The sequence below is a fragment of the Camelus bactrianus genome, chromosome 10, assembly GCF_048773025.1.
Source record: "Camelus bactrianus isolate YW-2024 breed Bactrian camel chromosome 10, ASM4877302v1, whole genome shotgun sequence".
Taxonomy (NCBI): domain Eukaryota; kingdom Metazoa; phylum Chordata; class Mammalia; order Artiodactyla; family Camelidae; genus Camelus; species Camelus bactrianus.
In genome coordinates, this window is record NC_133548.1 from 50,298,540 (window position 1) to 50,324,507 (window position 25,968).

The 25,968-nt window shown below is 36.8% G+C and overlaps 1 protein-coding gene across 17 annotated transcripts in view; it reads left to right on the forward strand.

The window, feature by feature from the left end:
- Positions 1 to 509: 509 nt before the first annotated feature.
- Positions 510 to 25,968, forward strand: part of EMSY (EMSY transcriptional repressor, BRCA2 interacting) — a 76,176-nt gene continuing 50,717 nt past the window's right edge. For 2 of the 17 annotated variants that reach the window (XM_045508928.2, XM_045508935.2), the window contains exons 1-7: positions 692 to 927; positions 2,324 to 2,373; positions 2,617 to 2,725; positions 7,881 to 7,980; positions 9,447 to 9,521; positions 14,352 to 14,527; positions 18,240 to 18,499. In XM_045508928.2, the coding sequence (XP_045364884.1) occupies positions 2,335 to 2,373; positions 2,617 to 2,725; positions 7,881 to 7,980; positions 9,447 to 9,521; positions 14,352 to 14,527; positions 18,240 to 18,499 (759 nt within the window). In that variant the 5' untranslated portion in view covers positions 692 to 927; positions 2,324 to 2,334. Of the gene's footprint in view, positions 928 to 2,323; positions 2,374 to 2,616; positions 2,726 to 7,880; positions 7,981 to 9,446; positions 9,522 to 10,866; positions 10,909 to 14,351; positions 14,528 to 16,133; positions 16,287 to 18,239; positions 18,500 to 25,968 lie in introns of those variants that run through there. The other 15 variants (XM_045508932.2, XM_045508933.2, XM_045508926.2 and 12 more) reach the window with 15 other exon arrangements.

Here is a 25,968-nt window from a genome sequence, read left to right on the forward strand (position 1 = left end):
TTCGTAAACTTGGGCAACAATATCCTCTTCACACAATTGTTCTGTGATTAAATTAAATAAGAACAAAGGCTGAAGGGTGAACCTACCACTTCGCAGGACCTCAAATAAATCCCTTCTCCTTCTTGCCTTTGACAGATACAGCATGAGATACCACTATTATTCCCACTTCACACGTGGAGATACCCGAAGTCGAGCACGCTTAGGTTCCCCTTCTCTACTGGCAACTCCGCAACCCCCAGATCAGGTTCCAGCAACTGAGATGTCCAGTGTTGGGTGTCGTAGCGTGGATTCTCTCCTCGCGCTGCGTCTGGCTGGACTGGAGACCGCTGATAAATCGCTCCCAAGACTAAGGAATCCAATCGTCATCCTCAACGGCACTTCAGGGACGAAACTGCTTTCCCACCATCCGTAACCCTACCCTAGAGCAAAGGTCGCGGCGAACCCTCAGCTCCAGCTACCGACGCCATCTTGGCCACTACGTGTGACGCCAGACGTAGCGGAGAGCGCAGCCCATTGGCTGAGAGACAGCAGCCGGAGGAGAGGCGCGCGAAGCTGGAGAGGCGAGTATGGAGAAGCCAAGGAAACTACAATCCCAGCCTTCTTTGCGCGTGCGACAGCGCACTGAGAAAGAAAGAAGAGGGAGTTTGGATTCGGACTACCACTCCCAGCAGCCCCCGCGCTGCCCCTCCTTGACTTTCAAAACGTGGAGGAAAAGAGGGACAGGGAGAATGGAGGCCTTCTGGTGTCCATTCTCCGAAAGGCGGGAAAGGCGAACTACACCTCCCGACTGGCCGCGCGCGGCTGCGCCTGCGCCCTGATACCTGTCGCCATCTTGCCCCTTCTGAGGCACCGCAAACAAACCCAATTCCTGGTGTCCCCTAGTCTTGGCGGAGGAGCCTTTTAGATGAGCCCAGAAAGGCCGGGCAGGTGGGTGTCTCGCAGACCGGGTGCTGGGGAGCGCTGGCAGGACAGCCAGTCTGGAGGAGCGCCGGACCAAGCATTCGGAGCCCGGCTTGGGGCGCCCAGCCCCATCCTCCGTTGTCTCCTAACGGGATCGTAGGGCTCCCCGAGGTGGGCTGAGGGGGAATGTGGCAGGCCTGGTGCTGGGATTGCGGGGGTCCAGTTCTGGGAGCCTCCGGGTGAGTCTTGGTCGTCAGCCTGGCTGTCTGAACGTCTACTCTTTTTCTCTGTTGTCTTCTCTGCTGAGGAGGGAGCGAGGCGCTGATGCCGGCCGGGGCCCCTGGCTCCGGCTACTGGTCCTGAGAGGACGTAGGTCGCGGGCTTGACATTGGGGTCGGCGCTGAGCACTACCGGGGAGGAGGGTGGGCGGGCTGCTCTTGTTGTGGTGCTGCTAGAGAGTGCGTGTTTGGGGAGGGGGCGGGGCGGGCTTGCCTCCTTGACACTTGACTGGGGAAGGATTAGACAGGATTCCGGTTACCGGAGCGGGCTCCGGCAATCTCTGCCCAGGTTTCCAGTGCGATGCTGCCCCGCGGTGGGGTCCGCAGGCGGGGACGCATCGGGATGCCGTGACGTGGTGCTTGATTCCGGCGGTCGCCGGCCGCCTCCAAGATCCTGTCGGGAGGCGGGGACTGGCTTGTGGAGGGAGCGGATTCCTTTGGCTCTGCCCCTTCTTCCTCCTCCCCACCCCTTTTCTTTTAAGTCATTCTGCCGGCTGGAGCGCGCAGTCCGGTTCTCCTTGCTCTGGGTTGGTTCTTAGCTGAGAGGACTATGGGAAGTGGGGGGGGGGGGGGGGGACTTCAACTCCAGGCGTGGAGTTGGAGTTAGCAGCCCCAGCGCCTCGAACGGGATATAGCAGTTATTGAGGATGGGCGCCAGACTCCTCGACGATACAGTGCTCGCTCATTCATTCATTCATTTATGTTATTCCCTCTTAATCATTCATTTATTCATTTTACAAACATTTGCAGCAGATCTACTGTGTACTAAGCAGGTATTGTGGAAGCGCCCAGCTCTGTTGTCTTTTTATCCTCTAGACCAGGGGATTCCCCGTGCCAAGTTGCTGATATCTAAACTTTTGGTAAATGTTTCTTTAAAGGCTATGGAATGTAAATTCATCTTTCATGGTTAAGACTTGAGGAGAAAGTACTTTACTGAGCTCCATTAACCCACTTACTATCCTAGGAAATTTATATATTTTATCTAATGTAACTCATAGTGAGAAATCCAGCAGAAGTGACTTGCCCAAGGTTACACAGGTAGTGGCATCTATTTAAATAATGTACTGGCCACTGTGATAAGAACCTTACATACACTGTTCTTTAATCCTCATAACAAACTGAGTGATAAAATCTCTGTTTTACAGATGTGTAAAACATGTTCAGATGGGCCAATTTACCCAGGATCACACAGCCAGTAAGTTGAAAGCTCGAACTAGAACTTAGAGGTGTCTAACACCTGTGCTTTTTCCGCTGTGATAGGCAGGTATTATATCCCAAATGGTTAAATTCTTCATTTGTCAGAAATTGGAAAGTGTGGTGGTGAAATAGGGATTGTGAGATATTCTTACTGGTTTTACTTCTTAGCATGTGGCTCTCCAGGTGAGTGACTTTTCGAATGTACTTTGGTAATTTGAGTTTTTGTTTTTTGGTTTGGCAGGGAAGACAAGCTCTTTGGGGCTACCAAAAAGAAGCAGGAATGCCTGTTGTGTGGCCAACACTTTTGGATCTCAGCAGGGATGAATGCAAAAGGATTCTTCGAAAATTGGGTATGATTTTCATTTTTGATGTTTTATGTCTCTCTGTCATACTTTCCCCTTTCTGTTTGGGTCATGGCTGTTACATGGATGTCATATCTCATGCTGTGTTAGAAATTCTTTAGAGGTATAGTTCCTGTTTTACTCGTTTTTATTTCCCCAGTGCATAGCATAGTTCTTTGTACACAGTAAGTGCAGGAATCATAATAATAATAGCAGCTAAGAATTCTTGAGAGCTAGTGGGCTATTCTGAGTCCTTTACATTCAACATCTCATTTAACCCTCACTCAAACCAAAAATGTAGGTTTTTTTTTTTTTGTCCCCATGTTACAGGTGACAGCTGAAGCTTAGAACCCAGAATAAGTGATGGAGCCAGGATTTCAACCCAGGGATTAGGATTCCATTCTCACTTTAACATACTTTTAACCTTCATGAATGTATATGTGAATTACATAGTGTTTCTGAAATCTAAGTTAATGTAAGCTATGTTGACTTTCCCAAATTATATTTTACTATCAGTAGTAAAACACCCATTATGCTTTTAATGAATTATTTAGTGCTTCTTTTTCTTTAGAGCAGCCTTTTTCAACTAGCATTTAAGGAGAGAATTAAGCCCTAATGCTAAAGCATCCATGTATGTAATGAACTAACTTCTCTTCATGTATCTAGAATGGGATTAGTTATGTATTATCCTTGGGAAAACTGAGAAAAAAAGAGTTACTCAAATCATTTTCTATATTCTGTGGTTCAAATGAAGATCTTTGGTTGAGAAATACAGCCTTAAACTGTAAGATCCAAGAAGGATCTTTTTGTCTTGTTTACCACTGTAGTCTTAAGCCAGCATACAGTAGGGGTTCAGTAAATGAAAAAATAATTTGAAAAAGAACAGTAAATGTTTTGGCAGTGGATATGATTGATTGGTTGATTGATTTTAAAGATAATGACAGCATCTTCCCTAAGTTCTCTGCATACCTTTTTTTAATTTTTATTTTTGTTATTTTTTTTAATGGAGGTACTGGGGATTGAACCCAGGACCTCGTGCTTGCTAAGCATGCACTCTACCACTGAGCTATACCACACCCCCGAATTATGTAGATGTCTATGATTTTGGCAGGGAAAGTGTGGGCATTGAATTTAGACAGACTGGGGTCTTGGTCCTGTTACTAATGAACCACATAATCCAAGGACACGTTTAATCTTCCTAAATCTACTGACACTTTTGTAAATGAAGGATAATAATATTTGCCTCGTAAATTTGGTATGTGGATTACGTGTATATAAAAAGGGCCAATTACAGTGCCTCATATCTGAATATATAGTGTTCTAAAGCAAGTGCTTTCAGACATTATTTGTAGGTGAATCTTTTCTTCAAAGGAAATCTTTGTTGGGAATTGCTGTGTATAAATCTGAATCATAGACACTCTAGCCCTGCTTGCTTATACTCTTTGCCCTTTTTATTTCCCCTTAGGCCACTGTGAGGATTGCTGTATTTTAGACTACTTCTTAGCATTGTATTTTAGCACATATAGAGAGATTTTGTTTTGTTTTGTTTTATGTTTTGGTGAATTATTCCTTTTTTTTTCCTTTAACTGCTTATCAAAGCTTTTAGTACTAATTCGAGGATGATTTTCTACACACTTATATGCAATTGCTATAACTTGCTAGCCACCAGTTATAAAGTTGGGTTTATATTTATTTCATAGCTGAAATAATTGCAGAGGAACAGATCACAACTACAGTAGATTGCATTAGAGTTTCAGGGCCTTGGTTGTGGCCTTCCATCAAGAGATTATGTTTAAATATAAAAATTATAACCTTTAACTCTAAATTTATCCTTAATTTTAGTCAGAGCTGTGTGGGTTATGTTGCTGAAGAGCTGCTTCTATACAAAAGAAAAGAGCCTTCCTACAGGGTAATGTCATCTTCAATGACCCTTCACTTTGGGAGGTGAGCCTTGATAGTGATTTGCAGAAAGACTTCCTCCCCACCTGTTGGCTCATTATCATAACAGTGAAACCTTTGAGTTGCTTTCAAACACTTGCTTTAGATCCACAGTTTAGAGAAGGTACTGCATTTAAGAATTAGCTTAAAAAATTCTTTTCAAAATAATTATAAATGATTTTAACGTTATTTGCTAAACATTTAGGTGTTACTTAAATGTAAAGAAACTGAGATAGAACATTTCTCTATGATACACTGAACATACCAATGATAGATAAATACTTTCTTTCTTCTATCCTGCCTCTCCCCTGCCCTATTTTTAATGACCATTCCTGATCTATAACTCTAACATGGGGCTTTATAGACTATAGTATAATTGAATGGCTGGTTAAATGGAATGGATAAAACTAGTTTGGCAACTCTTTTGTTTTCTGTAGCGTTTGCATGTATTAATTATTGTTATACTTACGTGTCATTGGAATTAACACTGATAGAATGGTGCCAAAAATAATACCAGAAGTTCAACTAACTTTGATATTGTCAGAATCTGAAGATACTCATTAAATGGAAATCAACAAATGTGAATGAGATTGGGAAGCTAGTAAAAGTTCTTTACAATGAATGAATTTCTCATTGAGTGAAGGGGAAGAAATACCTTGGGTTGTGTATCCATGATAATTGTGTTCTGAGTCCCAGTTTTGTGTGTGGTTGCCACTTCTTACTTTTGTTCATGACTTTTTAGTTAGACTTGGAATGAGACTTGAGATGTCAGAAATCTTTGTCACATTTCTTTAGTTAATTTCACTTTTTTTGTAATAGTGTCTTGATCACTGTAAATTCTGTAGGCCAAAAGTGTACTTTTCCCTTAAACTGCTTCCTCTCTCTGCCTCCATTTCTTTTTATGGTATTGCCGTTTTCTTAAATATCTTGGAAACTGAAAAATCTGATTCCTTTCCTTCTGCCATTTCTTTCACATTTAATCAATCACTGAGTCCCAACTAAACTTTTTAGACTGGAAATAGTGCCTTAGTCTGGCCCCAAACTACTTTTCCATTTTTATCCTTGTTAGATTTGAAGATAGGGATTTTGTTTTGTTTATATAAATATTCTCTGTAGTATCCTGTAGTGGTAATGTTCAGTTAGTAGTTTGGTTTGAATTAGTGACTAACCAGGTACAGACATATTTTTACTTCCCCTAGTATAAAACTCTTACTGACTGTTACTGGAAGCTTAATGTCTATATGAAACATTATCTACTTTTTACTCTCTCTGTTCCTTTTGCACATTTGCATTTTTCTCCCTGCCTGCCTGGTGCACAGGTCCTTTTCTGATTAAAGCTTATGTTTCCAGACTAGATGATGTATTTTTCCTCTGTACCTTTAACACTGTATTGTAAACTATATCATAATTATGCAATGACTTGTTTCACTGTAGCTTTATTCTACAGTTAACTCCTTGAGGGCAGGATTTAACACACTATCTAGTATATATAATAGGACTCAATACTTATTTGTTGAATAAAATAGTCCATAAATAGGGCATAAACATTTAGAGTATAGTGACTTCTTAGTTATCCCCAGTGCCTTTCTGAACTCTACTTTGGGTCCTTATAAAAGCATAAATGTATGTTTCCTGGAACAAAGTATTTCCTTCACTGCTTCAGAGAAGCCAGAACTTTGTCCTTCCAGAGAGACCCCATGAAACATCTACACAATTTCCAGCACAGATTGAACATGCAGGATGTTTACACATGGGATAATTCAGTTGGACCACACATTTCTATTTAGTATGGTCAGCACACTTTTCTATGTAGTTTTTTTTTGACAGAACTGTGAATAATACGAATTGAACGATGCTACTGTTTTATTACTGGTATAGTACCTTGGATGCAGGTATGCGTGCCTTAATTATTTGGGTAACACTGGCTGTCTGTTGTGTGTCAGGCATTGGCAAATGGCAAATGCTGGTAGCAACTTACCTTCAGTAAGAAGATAACTGTAGTCTGGACACTTACTTCCCATCAGATATACCTGTCTCGTAGTGTTAATGGTTTAAAACAACTGTTTTATTATTTCTGATGATGCTGTGGGTTGCTTAGTCTTACCTGAGAGCTCTCATGTGGCTGTATTCAGCTGGTAGCCTAGCTGGTTGACTGGACTCAGCTGGTTCAGCTAAGATGGTTGGGCCTCTCTCTCCATGTGGCCTTTCATCCTGGGCTTCTTTACAGCTTGATGATCTCAAGGTTCCAAGAGAGTGAGGCCTCATGTGCAAGGATTCTGTTTGCATCGTGTATGCTGATGTTCCGTTGGCCGAAGCAAGTCACATGCCAAGCCCAGAGTCACTGTGGGAGGGAGTATAAAAAGGTAGTACACAAGGAATTACACTGGGAGGCAGGCATGGTTCGTTGGGAGTCATTGAGGGCTTTCTGGTTTTATATTTTAACCACTACTAGAGACTGACAGTTTCATTAAATAAAGGTTGTTGCTGTAGGAAGATAGTGAAATGAAATTGTCTGGCATTATGGTTCAGTATATTATGTCCTGATTGCTGTAAGAGCAAGTCATGTTTACTAATCTGCCTTAGTCATTTTGATGGTTCTTTTTATAGATGCAGAGGATCTTAGAAATGGAAGGTACGTTCAGAGTGTCTTCTAGATGAAGAAACTGGGGCTCACAGATGAGAAAGGACTTGCCCAAGGTCACACAACTAGTACAAGGCAGTGCTGAAGCCAGAAACTGGTCATTGGACTCTTTGTCAGTAGTTTTTTAGTTGCACAGCACTCTCAACTACCCAGGAGGGAGGTGGAATGTAGTTCAAATTCTTTGGCAAGCTGAAGGAACTATTTCAAAGTTTGGTCAGTAAAGGTACCTTTCAATAATGCTAAAAACTCCTCTTATCAGCCTTCTTATATCGCTTGGAACCTGTTCCTAGTTGTTGGTAGCGTCTGAGTTAAATGTTCTTCAGTGATCATATGTGAGATGGATATTTACAGTTAGATTTTTCTACCTAAACATTTTACACACATGACTTCTGTGAAGCAGGTAAAAAAGATGATAAGATTATAAAAGTCACATTTTAATCTGTCATTAGATTAAATTTTTGAGAGGACATTAACAAAATATTTGCATATTGATTTTTAGGTTTCCTGCCCTGGAATTTCACTATATATAGCCGTAGTGTTAAAATATTGACAGCCTATCTTGATAAAATAATTTTCTTCTTCTAGAATTGGAGGCATATGCTGGAGTTATCAGTGCACTTCGGGCACAGGGAGATCTCACCAAGGAAAAGAAAGATCTTCTTGGAGAACTCTCAAAGGTTCTTAGGTAAATTATCCTAAAAGTTTGTGAGACATGACTCTAGAAATTTCATTTTGAGGGGTTTCAATACTTTCATTCTTAAGTTGAAGACAGAGGTGTCCAAGTTGTTGGTGCTTAAAGATCCCATCTTTGCTATAGAAGATTATGTAATTTCCCCTTTATTCTGTAATCAAATCAGAAAAGATTTAAGGCAGATTATTTTAGGTTTGGGCTACCTGGGAAGAGGAGGTATTTTTGACGCGGGTTAAGGAACAAAGAGCTGGCAACAACTGGATATGAAGATCTAAAGTAGCCCAGTGGCATTTGTTGAGGGGGAAGGAGATACTAGGAAGTTGCTGTTTTAATTTATAGAAGTGGGTGGTGATTATATAGTCATAGCCTTAAGGATACTTTATCCCTTCAGCTTCCTACTAGAGTGGCACTTGAATTCATTAAAAAAGTCTAGTGAAAGAGGTTCTTTGATACTTTGCCTTGATCCATTCTTAATATCTTGAGCTTTCTCAGAAAATTCAGTTTTGTTTTAACTGGAGTTTCCTGTCTACATTTAAGTCCATTTTGTACTATTCTTTTTTTAACTGGAAATAGGGGAAACTTTTCCTATATTTAGTTAACATTAAAATAAGGGTGTTATTAAGCCAAATCCTCGTCTTATGGTCTTCATATTTAACAATTTATATTTTTTTTTTGTTTGTATTTGCTCATTAATTCTGCTTTCCAGCCCCTTAAGTATTTCAGTCATTGGTATTGATTTAGCTTAGCAATAGAAATTACAATTTGAAGAGGGGTATTCATTTTATTGAGTATTTATAAATGGAATGGGTGTAGCTATTTATTCAGTTGTTTAGTATTAACTTAACATATATTTTATCAGGATTAACATAAGCACATTTTTACCATAGAGGTAACATGATATAATGTAGAAGACACAGTTGAAGTGTTGAGTAATACAAGAGTAATATCCTGGTGTCAAATTTCATACTATATAGGCACAGTAAACAGATTATCTTGTCACTTTCATTTATTATATTCACTGAACATAAAATTACAGACTTTTAAGCTTTAGAAAAGACTTTAAAAGACTTTCTTCTGAGGGCCAAAGTTCTCTTCTCAGTAACCATGATTAGGGGGTCATTCAGTGGCTGTTTGCATATTTAGATAACAGGAACTTCTGCTAATCTTGAACACTATCTGACATTTCTAAGTTTTGGACTCATAACTTGATATCAAGCTGAATTTGTCTTCCTGTGATTTCTAATTTGTGACTAATTATCTCTGCAATTACACAGAATTAGTATGAATCCTCTTCTGTGAGTTTAATTAAAGCATTTCAAGATAATGGCCCCTGTCTATATCTTTTTACAAATCAGTTTTGTTCCCTCTCCCCAAGCAAAGTGTTGACTTAAACATTAATAGAAGTATAGAAAAGAGCTGCCTGCTTGGCAGAGTTCTATAATGGCTATTTTTTTTCATAGCATCTCAACAGAACGCCACCGTGCTGAAGTTCGGAGAGCAGTAAACGATGAACGGTTAACAACAATTGCACATAAGTAAGCCATTAGTCATACCACCCCTGATTTTTAATGACTGTAGTATACCATAGTTTTGAAACAGTCTTCCTATTGTGTAGCAAATTCCCGAGTCTTTTATCTTGATAGTAATATCTCTGTACTCAGGGATCCTTGACCATAGCTGTGTTAACTGTTTATTCAGTTGGTTATGTTTTTGCATTTAGTTAGGCAAGCTTTAAGTTCTCAGGTCAAATCCTGTTACAGTGTAATCTCTGTATAACAAAAGGCTGCCACAGTTTAGCAGATGATTCCTTTACTTGAAGCAAAGTTCAGTAACAAAGTAGTGTGCTCCCCAAATTTCACAGCCCCTTAGAGGTTTTTTGTAATGGTATTTGATATGTGTATATTGCTTGATAGATAGGCATTATAAATTTTTTGATGACTGACTCTAATATTTCATGTATTTTGAAATTCAGAAGAGATTGTAAAATATATGTTCTGCTTTTGAGAAATATGAATACAGTATGCCTTAATTAACTTTGAAAAGCCAACAAAATAAAATTATAAAGGATTCTTATCAAATTGGTTTCAGATCATTATAACTCTTTGACTGGTGGGGTGGAGGGTGGTGGAAGCCTGAGCAGGGATCAAGCATTAACAGAGTGTGTATGGGGACAGTGCTTCCTGAAAAATAGAAAGGATCAGAAATTATCCTTTAAATGTTAATACAAGATGATAGGAACATTTTATAAAATAAGGTATGTTATAGAATAATTTATTTGTCTTTTACTTTGATGTTTTAATGTGAAATATAACTAAAGAGAATAATTCAGTGCATTTCCATAATGTGATAGAGCTTTTAAACCAATTGTCAGTATTTGTATTGACCCGGTAGATCCATTAGCTTCACATTGTGCTTCACTGTTCCTCATTTTAGTTAACTGATAAAATGGGGTGCTACCTTTTTAACTGTGTAGTTTGAAAGTTTAGCTTTTTGAATTTTGAGATTTTTCAGCGGTAGGTATGTATGCACTGTAGAAATTTGGAAATTTTACACTAGCAACATTCAGTATTTAGTTGTTACACCAACATGGCTGAAACATTCCAATATTAATGTATTCCTTCTTTAAATTGCTCTAAACCTTTAACTTGGGATACTCTAAAAATAATAACTAAGCCTAGAGTCTAATTTGAGAACTGGTAACTATGCTCAATAATAAAGTAGTAAACACTAGTTTGCATTCAGAGGCACTTAGAGACAAAATTTGTACCTTAAAAGCATTAGAACAGTATTGTGGGGCAATTAGTTGTAACTTGATGCATCACTTTCATACTTAAAGGATAACATTTATTTAGTCTCCTTTTCCTTTTTTCCCCTTTAAAGAATGAATTTATCCTTATATTTGGGTGAAAGACCAAGTTACAGGTATGCAAATAGGTTATTATTATTTCAGGCTTTTTCTTGTATTTATTTCAGAATTGAAGCTCTCAATTATTCAGGGGCACGTATTCCATTTATGAATTAACCATGCCCCTTGCTTTTCCTTCTCTTCCCCTCCTCCCCCTCCTAATACTGCCCACCCTTTAGCTATTTTGCTGCTTGGAAGAAGTACCTCTAGTCAGAGGGTGGGAAGGGAGAGGAGGTGAAAATTTTAATTAGTCATTTTAGTACTTATTAGTTCTCCTGGAAAAGGTTTCGTGGAAGGATTTACAAGTATTTGCCAAAGTATTTTGGGATAATATGTGGGTTTCTTTAATCTATTTGACCTCTCCCTTTCCCTCCTCTCTCTTTTAGTATGGATAATTGAGAGTTGGCTTTTATCTACTTGTCTCCTCTTTTTTTCTCTCCTTTCTGATTTCTTTAGTACATGAATTTAATTTTGTGAAAGAATTTACTTCAGTGTATAATTTTAAGCTTCTTAGGTCTTTCCGTACTCCTGTTTTAATAATTTTTTATTTTGGTTTTAGTTTGATCATATTTACTTGTTGAGCGCAAGGGTCAGTGAGTGGGGAATGGTGAGGAAGGCATAGATCCGTCATTCTCTCCATCTCCTCTGCTCTCATTCCCTCAGAAGTAGCAACAGAACCTAATTCCAAAGATTATCTATAGGAGGGTTTCATACTCTGAGCCTGGAAAAAGTAATTTGAGCCAAGGAGGAATGCATCTGAACTGACTGCATTCCCTTTCTCCTCTCCCTTCCCTCCCCCACTCTGAACAGCAGCTTAGGCCAGAAGGAATGTGGTTGAAAGATGAAGAGAAAGCCTAGAAGATTGAGCACAAAGGAGGTGGAAACAAAAGGAGTGGAGTGTCTGGGATCAAAGAAAAGCCTTGCTTGTGGCTTGAACCATACATGTTTATTATTTGGCACGAGACTGTTTATTAAGTTTGATACTCTAATTCAGTTTTGAAACATGTCAGAATATTATGATATTAAATCCTAGAATGTCAAGGAGCTTCAGTTTTTAATTGGGCCACTCTTGCCAGCACTGTATCTAGATTTTGAAGAAAGTGGCTATCCAGAATTACTGTTCTTTTAACCAAAATTCATCAGCCAAAATTCATGAGATACTGTGTGAGTTTTTATATGAGGATGAGGATTTCGTACTGGAGCCCTGCACACCAAAGGATGAGAGGGCCAAGGTACTTCCATTAGTATCATGTTAGATTTCTTATGAAAGGGGCTGGAGCCAGGTTTCTGTCATCTCTTGCTGTACTTAGTATGAATAGAGAGCTGTTCTTTGAAACTTAGGTATCCCAGGAAAGCCCTGGAGTAAGATGTTTACAGAAAACTAAAATTCTGTTTAGATAGTTCATGCAACTAATGCATATTTACACCCTCTCTGCTAAGCAAATAGGAAAAATTTTAATCTAATTCTAACCTAATGTTTAATTTTTCATGCACTTAAAAAAAGTTTGAGCATGTTTGCATGAGTAGAAATTTGGAAGATTTATAGATCTTTTTAAAAGTTGCAGTTGTGTCTTTTTGCACTGCAAATTTTATCTTTTCAATAGTGTATATTCATGTGTTTCAGATTATTAATCTTCCATAATTTCTGCCATTTAAACAATATACCAGGTAAATGTAGGCATTATTTGTGTGGTAAGCTCTTACCAAGCAAGTTTATTAGTGATATTTTAATAAAGTGATAGCAAAATAGGAGCACACCAAGAAAATGCTGTTTAGCTTTTAGAATTTTTTCCTTTGACAATTCCCCCTTTCTGTCTTTCTTGTTTGTGTCATTCATTCTCTGTTTCAGAACTAGAATCAACTTGGAGGTTACATGATAACAAAATTGTAAGGGTTATGGGGGAATCTTATGAATTTCTCTTTCCCATGATTTAGGTAGGACTGTGTTAAACCAGGAAAGAATTTGCAGATTTCCCACAGTAACTCAATTGAGAATTCCTTGAATTCCTAGAAATTCCTTTCTGAACTGAATGTAAATTCTTCTCAAGCTGTAATTTATTTGTTCCATTCCGTGGTAGTGATTAGATAGCAGTGCCCAGTTAGTATAAATCAAAGGCAAAAATTAGACATAAAACACACTAGAAAAATTTTATACTTTCCACCTGTGATGTGGCAGTTTCAGTAGCATGACGTATTCTTGTTGAAGATGACATTTAGTAGCTGTGTGACCTTAGGCAAGTTATTTAGCCTCTCAGTGACTCAGTTTTCCCATCTATAAAATGGAGATATTACCAATTTCATAGGATTGTTGAGAGAATTGTATGCGTTAATAAATGTGAAATATTTAGAACAATGCCTCACATATAGTAATTGTTAATTGATGTTAACTATCGTCATTACCATCATTCATCATCATTATTTCACTAGCCACTAACAAGGGCTTTTTTGTACTCTATCTAAATCTGAAGAATCAGTGGACATAGAGTCTTAAACTCTAGGTTGGGTTGTAGAGTCTTTGGTTTTGAAAAAGGTGCAGAAATAATTCCAATTTAGTGAAGAGACTGATTTTTTTCTAGGTAAATTTTAAACCTCAACATTAATCCTTAGGAAAAGTGATGCAACTACCTTCTGTGGAGCCAAGTCAAGAGAAGTCAGCCACTGTCTTTCCATGTTTCAATCTCTGTTTGGATTCCTAAGATAAAATTTGCTCAAGAAGTTAGAGTAAAGAAACTGAGAATATTATTTGCTTAGGGGTAGAGTTCAATTGCCTCAAATACTTCCTGGAGTGAAGAATGGTATAAATAAGTAAAATTAAAGTAGTGGCAGGTTTCTCCCAGTGTCCTCAGATCTTGTCTGTTTTTTAACAGGAAGGGTAATAATATAACACATTGTCAGTGACACATGCAGTGATATACACAGCCCTCTTCTCTATCCTTTAGTACCTATAGTCTCCCTCGTTTACTGCCTCAGTTTCCCTTGTTTGAAAGCCTTAGAACCTCTGGCCATGCAGGCAGTTAGGATAATCTTGCCAAAGTTTAGTGAGTTCCAGCCTTAATTAAGGAAAATCTGATTTTTAAAATTATGAGTACTTTTTACCTTTTTAGCTTAATTACAATATTAAGTCCTAAAAGTTAGTAGAAATACAAGTTTTTATTAGCAATATTGGATTTAAGCTAATGAATATAATGTCAATATTTATTTAGAAGTCATGGGAAAATTTTTCATAGTTTCACCTATGTTCATTATAAGATTCAGATTATAAAATGTGTAAAAACCTAAGTGTGTGTGAAATTTCTGGAATTCTGATTATTATTCATAATTTTGATCTTGCTTTCTTAAAGCCTCTCCTGTTCACTCAGAGTACTTTTTATAATTTAAAAAGTTATATTTGAGTATATATATATTTGATTCATTTTTAGCGATTGAGAACTCTTGTAGCAACGTTTTCTTTTTTGTTTAGTATGTCTGGACCTAATAGCTCTTCAGAATGGTCCATTGAAGGTCGTCGATTGGTACCCCTGATGCCCCGGCTGGTTCCCCAAACTGCCTTCACTGTAACAGCTAATGCTGTTGCCAATGCAGCTATCCAGCACAATGCATCTCTTCCAGTGCCTGCAGAAACAGGAAGCAAGGAAGGTGAGTAGAGGAATATTTCTATATGTAGAGATGACTTTTCTCAGATTCTTCAAGAAAAGTTGTCTTATTTTTCATCTGTTTTTGTCCCAGTGTTTAAAGGTTGTAAAATATAGTGAGCAACTCTTGTTCTAAAACTAGAAACTGCCAAGTTTTTAGTCTCAGCCAAAATTAAATATCCCTTTTGTTCAAAGTGTGAATTATATTAATCACAAAATTGCAAAAAGCTTCTTGGAATGAATTTTGACATCAGTGTATCTTGTTAGTGAATAAAAGACCTTAACAGGTGACATGGAAAGTAAAAATAATAGAAGTCATTTAGCTGCTGGAGAAACTGATACTTTAGAAATAAGACTCCATTTTTGTCTGGAATCAATGGTATATGCTTCTCTGTTCTAGCAATGTGCTGAATCTATTATGGGTTACCTGGCAGATGGAGAAGGCTTTCTTACTGTTATTTAATCTAGTAATTGACACATAGTTTAAAAAATCCTTGGATTCTCCTGAGGTCACCAAAAGTAATATTAAATTTGAGAACGTATATTTGGGTTGACTTTAGTATCTTAATTTGGTGTTAACATGAAAATGACCCTGAAAATAATGCAGTTGGCAGATTGCTTTGGGGAATTGTCTTTTCTTGACTTGCAGTGGGTTGTGGAGTAGTGTGAGATATTCTTTTCATACATGCCAGGCTCTGTTTTAGGCTGAAGGAAGCTATATTAAGAAACAGTTATCAGTGTGTGAACTTGGTCTCCATTGAGTTCCTGATTTCTTTGTTGCAGGAGAGGTATCTTTCCTCTTTTCCCACTTCTATCTTTTCTGTTCACCAATTCTGCTAGAGTGGAAAGAATACACAATTTTCAATAGTCACATATGTGTTTGAATCCTAGTTTGCTCTTTCCTTGCTTTGTGACCTTCAGCAAGTCTTTTAATTTAGCTTCTGTGAGCCTCAGTTTCCTCATCTTTAAAATCAGGATGTTGTATTTTGAGAATTAGTGATAACATATGGAAAAGATTTAGCGTAAATCATAGAGCTCAGTAAATAGTGCCTATGAGCTATTCTTGCTTGTTGTTATTTAAGAATTCAAATATAATGTTGTCATTACTTTAGCTATTATTGCACTGCTTAGGTGGCAAGTGATTAGTGAGCTGATTTATAATAAACAAGCCTTACCTTGGTTCCCCCCAGTAGCCAAGTTGGAGATTGCTATGGTTAGGGAAAAATTATCCATCACTCCATCATTGATACTGCTATTAGTGTTAAAAAGGAATATAAGTACATGCCTTTTGTCCAACTCCTGCTGTGAATGAAAAATGATTTTCATTTTTCTCAGTTTTAAACTTGGTTTCTCTGTAACATTGCTTTTCTCCATGGTCAATGTCACCTGTAGACTGCTGTTAAATACTTGGGGAAAACCCAGTTTTAAGTGATGATTTTCAGGAAAGGTTATTAATACCTTTTAATCTGTGGACCTAGTACCTAGTAGTGGCCTCTAACTTCTGATTACATGAAAATGTAAAAATTGGCCTGCAGTAAAAAAATAATTTTTCTGTATGCGTGGACAGTTTTGGCAAAAGTTAACAGCAGACTTTTTTATCGTTCCTTCAGTAGTGGTTTGCTATTCCTACACAAGTACCACGTCAACCCCAACCTCTACCCCTGTTCCAAGTGGCAGCATAGCAACGGTTAAGTCTCCAAGACCTGCCAGTCCTGCCTCCAATGTAGTTGTCTTGCCAAGTGGAAGTACTGTTTATGTCAAAAGTAAGTGATATTCTCAGTGTTATCAGGGCCATCTTGGCTAAAAGCTGCAGCATAGGCTCTGATTAGATCTGCCTTCCTGGATTAAATCATTGGTCCACTGGCTATTAGCAGTGGTTAGTTTTTGAAGGTTGTAAAGAATTCCTTTTTTCACATGTGACTAGGTATATATTGCTTTTTAAACAGTTCTGGGGGTTGAGAAATTACTTCTTTTTTGTTTTCAGTGGGGAATCTGCCTTGAAACAGTGTTCACTTGTTTTGATTGTCACGGATTAGAAATGTGAATAGAAACTAAAGGAATGTGCTTATGTGATTGATTTAGTGTTAACTCCTGTAATTAAAAACTTTGTAGTATTTTTAAAAATTACTTATATAATGTATCATCCAATTGTTAAATTCAGTGAAGCATTCTAGAGAGTCCCTCTTTCCTATTTCTAGTTGACTATAATTTTTTGAAGTTTATTTGCAGTTTTTAACCCTTTGATTCTACCCTGTGAAACAGTTTGATATCCAGTTCATTTTTTGTTTTTAATGTCTGTTATGTCAGCATTGTTTTGCTTTTGATGTCAACTGGAGATCATTAATATTTGATTTTCTTTTTCTCAGTTTAGTTATAAACTTAATTTCTTTGTAACTTTTAGTTGTGGACTTTACTGTCTTAGAAAGGATTATAGGTCATTGTCAGCTTTATTTCAAGTATAGTCTAAAAATTGAACATTTAGGAGTTATATTTTATTACCAATTTCATGATCCATGCTGTATACTTTTTTTTAATGTCTGTTCTGTAGAGATTTTCTATGTATATTGCAAAGTTTTATGTTTCTCACTTGATTTTTTGAAAAGTACAAAAACAATTGAGGCCTTAGAACATGAAGAAAAAACTAAGAATCTGGGGCTATTCATTAAGTTTATTTCTGATTTCTGTGGATTTAGCCAAGGTAGACTTTTAAAGTAATTGTGGAGATCTAGTTTTTGATCATTTTCTTAAAACATTGAAAGTGAATCCCAAACATGAAGAAACCATTTCACATGATACATAATTTGAAGTAACAGGAAGTTAATTGCTTTATTCTCAGAAGTTACACAGGCAACATTAGTTTGAGATATAATCATTCATTCATCTAACTTCATATGTGCAAGGCACTATACCAGGGAAGCAAACCAATAAGACTTATTCATTGCCCTTTGGGAGCCCCTTAATAACAGGAGATGTGCAGACCGACAGCCACATTGCTGGGGTAAGTGCTGCAGAAGAGAATGTATGAAGTACTTTCTAAGCTCAGAGGAGACATGGATTAGCTTTGCTTAAAGGAGTAAGGGAAAGTGTCACTGAGGAGATGGCTTGCAGGATGATGATAGAAGGATGATGAAGAGGTCATTGATGGTATGTGGTATTCCCCAAAGAATAATAGTATTTAGAGACTCCAGATGGGTAGAATGTGTGATAAGATGGCTTTAGGGAATGGTGAGCAGTTCATTTTGCCAGGATCATAAGGGTGTCTGTAGGGTTGGGTGGAATAGGGTATTGTGTTCTTGGAGAGATATGGGACCTTGAATGATATAGTAATTATTTTTTGCCTCATCTTGTAGGGAGATAAAAACTACTAAAAGATTTGAGGCAGGGCATTGACGTGATTAGATGTGAGATTTTATAACTGGTAGTAGGATGGAGGGTAGAATAGAAATGGAGAGATTGGAAGCATGGACACCTTTTAGAAGGTTGTAGCTAAAAGACAGGCAGGCAATAGGAAGGCCTGTCATGGCCTTAGGGTTAAAGAAAAAGGAAGGCATTTAGAGATAGCTTCTCTGAGGGAGGATTGTTAGGACTTATTGTCTGATTGGGCATGAGGCAAAGGGAGAGATCAAGGATGACTGATGACATATTGATTTTAAAATAAAGTATAAAATGCAAAGTTTGATTGCTGTAAATGTAGCAATATTGTTATTGCCTTTCAGGTGTTAGCTGTTCGGATGAAGATGAAAAACCCAGAAAACGAAGGCGAACAAACTCTTCTAGCTCCTCCCCTGTTGTCCTGAAGGAAGTTCCAAAGGCTGTTGTTCCGGTCTCAAAGACGATCACTGTTCCTGTGAGTGGCAGTCCCAAGATGAGCAACATCATGCAGAGCATTGCCAACTCCTTACCACCCCACATGTCTCCTGTGAAAATAACCTTCACCAAACCATCAACACAGACGACAAACACAACAACACAGAAGGTATGTGGTGGAGGGAGTCTCTGTCTGCCAATTGCTGTTTTTAATTTCTCAGTCAGTATGATTCAGATTTAACAAACATGCACTGAGTGCTTACTATGTGCTTGGCATTATGCTGGGAATGTTCACATCTCTTTCTTTAATTCTGCACATAAAGCTTTGCGATAAGTATTATTTCACTTTTTGTGTACATTTTTGTAGATGAGGCTCAGAGATGCCGAATGACTAGCCTCATATGACACAGCTAGCAGATCTTTTAAGGCTTTTGTTATATTTTATTTTTGTGATTGCACTAGGAAAAAAATTAAAATATAAGGGATTTTTTTAACAACTTTATTTGGATAACTTTACCTTTAGGAATTTAGTTTTTATATTCCCAGTGTAATGAAATTGTCAGAGTTATGTATTTCATAGAAGAAAGGTAGGATATGATTAAGTGACTAATTTTTGGCATCTTCTTTTTTATTCTTTATATGCTATCATTAATTCATTTCTAAACTCTTCTCTCAGTATGTCCAAATCATCAGTATTCTGTCAATTTTATGTTATTAGAACCCTTTAACTTCCCATACTAATCTGGATGCTGATGGTACCCTAGTCTTGTTTTACATCTCTATTTCTGAAATCTCCCTTTCACCATAATTCTGATCTTCTTTCTTGATTTATTTACTAAGTTACTGGAGCACATCCTCTAGTAGCTTTTTTGTATATGGGTGCAATGGAAAATAAAATTTTTGAGACCTTGCATGGTAGACTGAAAATTTCTTTATTCTAATCTCCTACTGTCTTGATGTAAGTTTAAGTAGGTAAGTATTCTAGGTGGGAGGTTATTTTCTTGAGAATTTTGAAGATATTTCTCTGTTAGCTGTTGGCTTCCAGTATTGCTTTTAAGAAGCCCAATGATATTCTAATTCCTGATCCTCTTTTTCTCTCAGAAAACTCTTACTAACTGTCAGGGTTCTGAAATTTTAAGGTAAATTTCCTTTGAATGGGTCTTTATTTTATTCACTGGGTTGCACACTCAGTGGCCCCTATCATTCTGGGCACTCATATCCTCCAGTTTGGGGAAATTCCTTGAATTATTTCTTTGATTTTTCTCTATCGTCTCTTTTTGGATCATTTGTTATTCTGCATGTTGAATGCCTTGATTGATCCTTTAATTTTTTAATCTTTCTCACTCCCAGTTTTCATTTGTTTGCTTTTTCTTTCTACTATAATATTATGGTTAAAAGCCTGGATTTTGGAACTAAACTTCCTGAATTTGAGTCCCATTTTTTGCCACTTACTGAGAAATCTAAACTGTAGACCTAATTTTTTCTCTTGTAAAATAGGGAAAATGCTTTATCTATTTTATAGGGTTTTGGGGTATAAGTAAGTCAGATAATAAATATAAACTGTTAGAATAGAGCCTAACACATAGTAAATGCTCTTTAAGTATTTTCTTTATTCTTCATTACTTCTCTGGAATTTCTCATTTTTGCTATCATACTTTACATTTCTAGTAACTCTTTCTTGTTGTCTGAAGGTTCCCTTTAAAAAAAAAAACCCAGCATCCTGCTCTCTCACAGTCACTGTATTCTCTTTTCTGATGATATTCATGATAATTTTTTGATGTTTTCTTCTTTCATGTTTTCTCTCTTTTTGCCTATAAATTTCTATTATCTATTTGTTTTGATCTCTGTCATTTCAATTTCCTTAAATGCTGGCTGTCTGCTTATATATGGAAATGGGTACCAAGAAGCTGACAGAAAGCTCTGTGTGTAGGGGAGGGCATGTTGATGGTAACTTTCATTGTAGGTTGACCTAGCTGGACTGTTTTGTTGAGACCCACCTACTACCCCTTTACCTCTACTAGTTGTTACTCTCACAAAGTCTTTTTCATGGACTGGCCAGATTCCTCAGAGAAGAATCTTCCGGTCTTCTGCCTAGAGTAGTAAACTTGTCTGCTAGTATTTTGGGAGTAAAGGGAGGGAGAGGGCTGGATAGTCTCATCATTCAATATGTAGATTTTACTTAACCCCTTGGTTTTCAGCATAGCATCCACCCCCTTAGCCTGGTATCATCAGATTCCCTTGGATTCACTATCTCCCTCAAGTGAGTAAGTTTTTCTAGTCTTCCTTTAGCATGGGGGAAGATAGCTGGGGATCTTAACTCTGCTTAAACAGATTTTCAACTAATTTTCCTCTCTCTAGTCCCACTTTTACCCATACTTTGGAAGTATCTGGTACTCTTGAGTTCCTGAGTCTTTCTGGGGTTCTTTGAACGTTGTCTTGTTTTTTGTTCTTCTGTTTGTTGTCTTAGGTTTCCACTTGCTGGGTATGCTTGATTGGTTACCACTTGTCTGTTTGTTTTCCACTTTCCAAAACTTGATAGTTGTTGTCTCCTTTCCATTTGGACTTTATAGGTTTATGTGCCTTTTAAAAATAAACACCTTCATACTATTTTAGAGGGATTTGGGGGAAGGAGTAGAGGTAAATTCTTATTTTCAATAGGTGGTTGTTCCTACTTTTGAATATTCAGTTCCATGATAACATCCATTTAAAGAACCTCCTTGAATTACCCGTAAAGATGTCATTATATAATATATAAGAAATTATAATTTTCTTACTAAACTAGAAATGATAATGAGTTGATCTGTGGAATATAATTCTATCTTCAGTCTTAGGATGAAGCATTATAGTTTAGTGTTAAAAATAAAGTAAGAATTTTTATAGTCAAAAAGACCTGAATTGGAACCCCAGCTCTTCCAGTATGACCTGAGATAAATTAGTCTTTCTGAATCTGTTTACCCATCTGTGAGATGAGAGTAGTGCCAATTTTATAAGGTTATTGTGAGGATTAAATGAGATTGGGTATTTTAAGTTGCAATACAATGTATGTGCTCAAAAAATGTTAGGTTCCTTCCCTTGCAGGTATTTTATGGAAAGCAGGGTCACCTAATGTTATTAACTTTCTGCATTTCTTTGGTCGACCTATATAAAAATACTTGCAATAGATGGGGGCTCATCTATAAGTGTAGTCAGTGAACTTTACAAAAAAATTTATTTGCACTGAGAATGAGCTGTTCCAAATAAGTGAATTTGTCAGTTAACTGAAGCTTTCCCCTTAATATGTAGAAATTTACTATTTTTGGTGACTTCTTAAATGGTACACTGAACATAACTTTTGCATTTGTATTTGATGACTCCAAGGTAATCTTTCTGAATATCACTTCTCATATTATATTATAATATAATTATAACTTTCTGGGCTAGCCCTGTATTAGGTGTCATCAGCCTGCTATCTCTAAGGGTTTTTATGTTTACTTTTTGTAATATTTTTACTGCCCTGTTTGCTAGATCCATTTTATCAGTAATTCTTCTCTTTTCTCCCCCTTCTCATCTGCTCTTTTAATTTGGTGTTTGAGAAATAATGTAGTGAAGGTATAGCTAAAAGACACCCACCTCCAAACCATGTCCTTTTATTCCTTTACTCTGTTTTATTTTTATTCATTATACTTACAACTTATTAACATTATATTACATATATGTTTATTTCCTGTTTCTACCATAGAGAATAAGTTACTGAGGGTAGAGACTTTGTCTTATTTATCACTATTCCCTAGTGTTTAGAACAGTGCCTGGAATGCAGTAGGTGTTAACTAATAATCGTTAAATGAAGGATGAATGAATGAATGAATGAATGAATAATGAATAAATATATCTGGTTCCAGTACTGGCTCTGCCACCTCTCTTGAGCCTCAATTTCCTTATAAAACAAAAATAATGATAGTGTTTACTAAATAATTAAATGAGATGATTCATGAAAAGTACTTAACATAAGACATGTGATGAGTGCTCAGTACATGTCACCTAACATTAGCTGTCCAATCTTCCTGGTAAGACCTATATAAAAATACTTACAGTACATGGGGGGCTCACCCATCAGTGAAATTGGTGAACTTTTTCTTTGATTCACTGACTTTGTCATACTTTAATTGGTTTCTTTTTTTCTGCATTGTCAACTGAGAATGGATAGTTGAGGTTATCAGACTTGTGATACTCGTAAGAGAGCATATTTATCTCCAGAGATATTCCTGAGTCATACTATGAAATTATAGGCTCAGAACCTTAGATTTATCTTACTGTGTTTAAAAAAAAACATTTAAAACAAATTAAAAATTAGACTCAATTCATTCCACAAATATTTCCTGAGTGTCTATTATGTTTCAGATGCAAAACTGTACTCTTTTACTTCATATGTACTCATGCCATTAATTTTTGTTATTTCATGGACAAGCTGAGTGTGGGTAGGACTAATAGATATCCTTTGGGATTTTTATTTATTTTTTGTTTTCCTTTTGCTGGGTAATTGGATTTTTTGAAATCTCTGTAAGGCTATTGCCATTCACCTTAGATTTCTCACAAACCCTATGTGAGTCAATATAGGAATTATTTTAATTAAAGTGACTTTTACATTAAGTATAATTATAAATTTGTGGACTTAATTCAAATTCAGATAGGTCATATATTTTCAGGGTAGACAAGTTTCCACCTGTGTTAATGTGGTGCCTTCATTTTAAGTATAACATTGGTACAGCACTTATATAAACAAAGCAACAGAATATAGCTTTATGCTTTCACATGCTTGATTGATATTTTTCATTTTATCCTTAGGGTGCAAGTCCCAGCACTCTTAAGGAGTTTTTGTGAGTGCTAGAAGGTCAGTAATTTAAATTATGGCCTGAATAAACACTGTTTGGTTCACTTGGTTTCAGAATCCCATTATTTCCCTTGTTGTAACAAGCAGCTAAAGTACAAGTAAATTTTCCTCAAGGTGGATCTCTGATTTTGGATAACCCCTTTTCAGATTAGAAATCAACTTGCAGACTGAAATCTCAAAATATATTTTATCATTTGTATCTGTAATCTAAGACATGCTCTTAAACACTCTAGATTTATTTTACTGAAATGTTGTTATCTTAATGTTAGAAGTCTACATACATACTCTAATTCTGAAATTGCAAATATTTGACCCAAGTGTGAATACTTCTCCTTCCCTTACACATGACAGACATTGCTAATTAACTGTGGCACACTTTCCTGCCAAGCCTTGGTGAATCCTCATCTGTGCCTCAGAGTCCTTATAAATACTGTGCTCCAGGAAGCTACTACTAATAGTTCAGAATTGGCAAATATGAAACCTAATTGCTATTACTGCTCTTAACTGGTTTGGCTGTAGTAGCTGTGAGTTCTTTGGATTCTCAGAGGTATCAGAATTCGGGGAAAAGATATATAAAATTTTTTAATGAAACAAAAATAGAGTACGTTAAAATAATTTCCAGATTTATTTGATCTATAATGCCTTTTCTGATACCCTTTTAATATTTATTAAGTAGTAATAATAAATTACTAATAAGTATCATTTGTCGACTGTCAACTATTGACCACCTGCTATGTGCCTAGCACTATGTTAGATGCTTCACACCATTACTTCATTTAATCCTTGTAATAATTTGCAAGGTAGGTATTATTATCCCTATTTTATAGATAACAATTGGAACCCAGAGATTTTTAACATGTCCAGGGGCCTGCCATTTGTCAGTGGCAAAGGCAGTATTAAGCTCAGTTTCATTTGACTCTTAACTTCTGGTCTTTTTACCATGTTGATCTACTTCTCAGTTTATATGATGGCTGGTGGTTGTGTTTGTAATAATGCTATATAGGTGTTTACTGATCAAGGCTTGTATATCTCTCTTGACTCCTCCAATAATCAACAAACTCTTTAAAGTAATGGACATGTACTTACATCTTAGAATTCTCTGTAACACTGATGTATATAATAACAATGATATAGTCAAAGCTTCTTTGAGATGCAGGTACTGAATACAGCCATACTCAATAAGTTTTGGCTGACTGATTTAACTTCAGGCCTTCTTTAGGACTGATACAAAAATGAACAAGAATTTCTCCCTTAAAGTCTTTGGATTTTTCAAAACAATTTTCTGTCCCAGGTAGGTAAAAGTAATTTTGGTGAAAGAAGAAAAAGACACTGCTTTTTTGGGGTATCACTAAACCACCATTACACTTGCCCAGAATAAAACTGATTCTACGGATTTGTAAATGATTTTTGTGTTCTCAGCCGTAAAATGGGGATAATAATAGTATCTGTGTCACAGGATTGTTAGATTTAAATAAGCTAATGCATATTAGCTCTAGGAGCTAATCTTGAATCTGCCTTTTCCTTAACCTGTCATTTTCATACATCAAGTTCTGTTGACTCTACCTTTTAAAATAATCTGAATCTGATCACTTCTCTTTATTTCGACTACTTACACCGAGTCCAATCAGCCTCTGTCATTCCTTGCCTAGTCAACTGCAGTAGCCTCTTTACTAGTCTTGCTGCTTCTACTCTTACCTCTCACCACATAGCAGCTAGAATGATCTTTTAAAATGTAAATCAACTTTTATTGTTTCCTTATTTAAAAGTGGCTTCCTATTATACTCAGTGTAAAATTTAAATTCTTGACTCTGGTTTACAAATTTGATCTGAACTCCACTTACTTTTGCAGTCCCTCCTTGCCCTATATGCTTTTGCTGCACTGGCTCTCTTTTTTGTTTTTAAATACATCAAGCTAATTCCCACCTTAGGTCTTTTGCTCTATTTTATTCTCTCTGTCTGAGCTCTCTCTCTGCTTTGTCCCTGTATCATCTATGTTTTTCTTGTCATACTGGCTAACCTTGAAGTCTCTTTCCTGCCTCTTTTTTTCCTCCAGTCTCTGTATCAACCTATGAACAAATCCTGTTGGTTTTAAATTAAATATGTTCAGAATCTGTTCACTTTTCACCAGTTCTGCCACACACATTTTGGTTACCATCACCTCTGCTTGGTTTATTGCTGGAGCCTCCTAATTTGTCTCCCTGTTTATACTGTCTCTGCCCTACTGTACTTTTCCCCTAGCAGAAGAGTAATGCTTTTTAAAGAATGCTTTATTTTTTAGAACAGTTATAGATATACAGAAAAATTTAGAAAATAATACAGAGAGTTCTCATATACCCTGCATTCAGTTTTTCCTATTAACATTTTGTATTCGTATGGTACATTTGTTATAGTTAATGAACCAACATTGATGCATTAATATTAACTAAAGTCCATGGTTTATTCACATTTCTTTAGTTTTTACCTATTATCTTTTCCTGTTTTAGGAAACCACATTACATATTCTTGTCATTGCTCCCTTAGACTCCTCTTGGCTTGGGAAGTTTCTCAAATTTTCCTTGTGTTTGATAACCTTGACAGTTTTGAGGAGTACTACTGGTCAAGTATTTTATAGGATGCCCCACTGCTGCAGTTTATCTGATGTTTTTCTCATGATTAGACTAGAGTTATGGGTTTTCAGAAGGAAGACCACAGAGATAAAGTGCCATTTTTGTCATATCATATCAAGGATATATACTGTCAACATGATCTTATATCATGTAGTCCTCCATTAT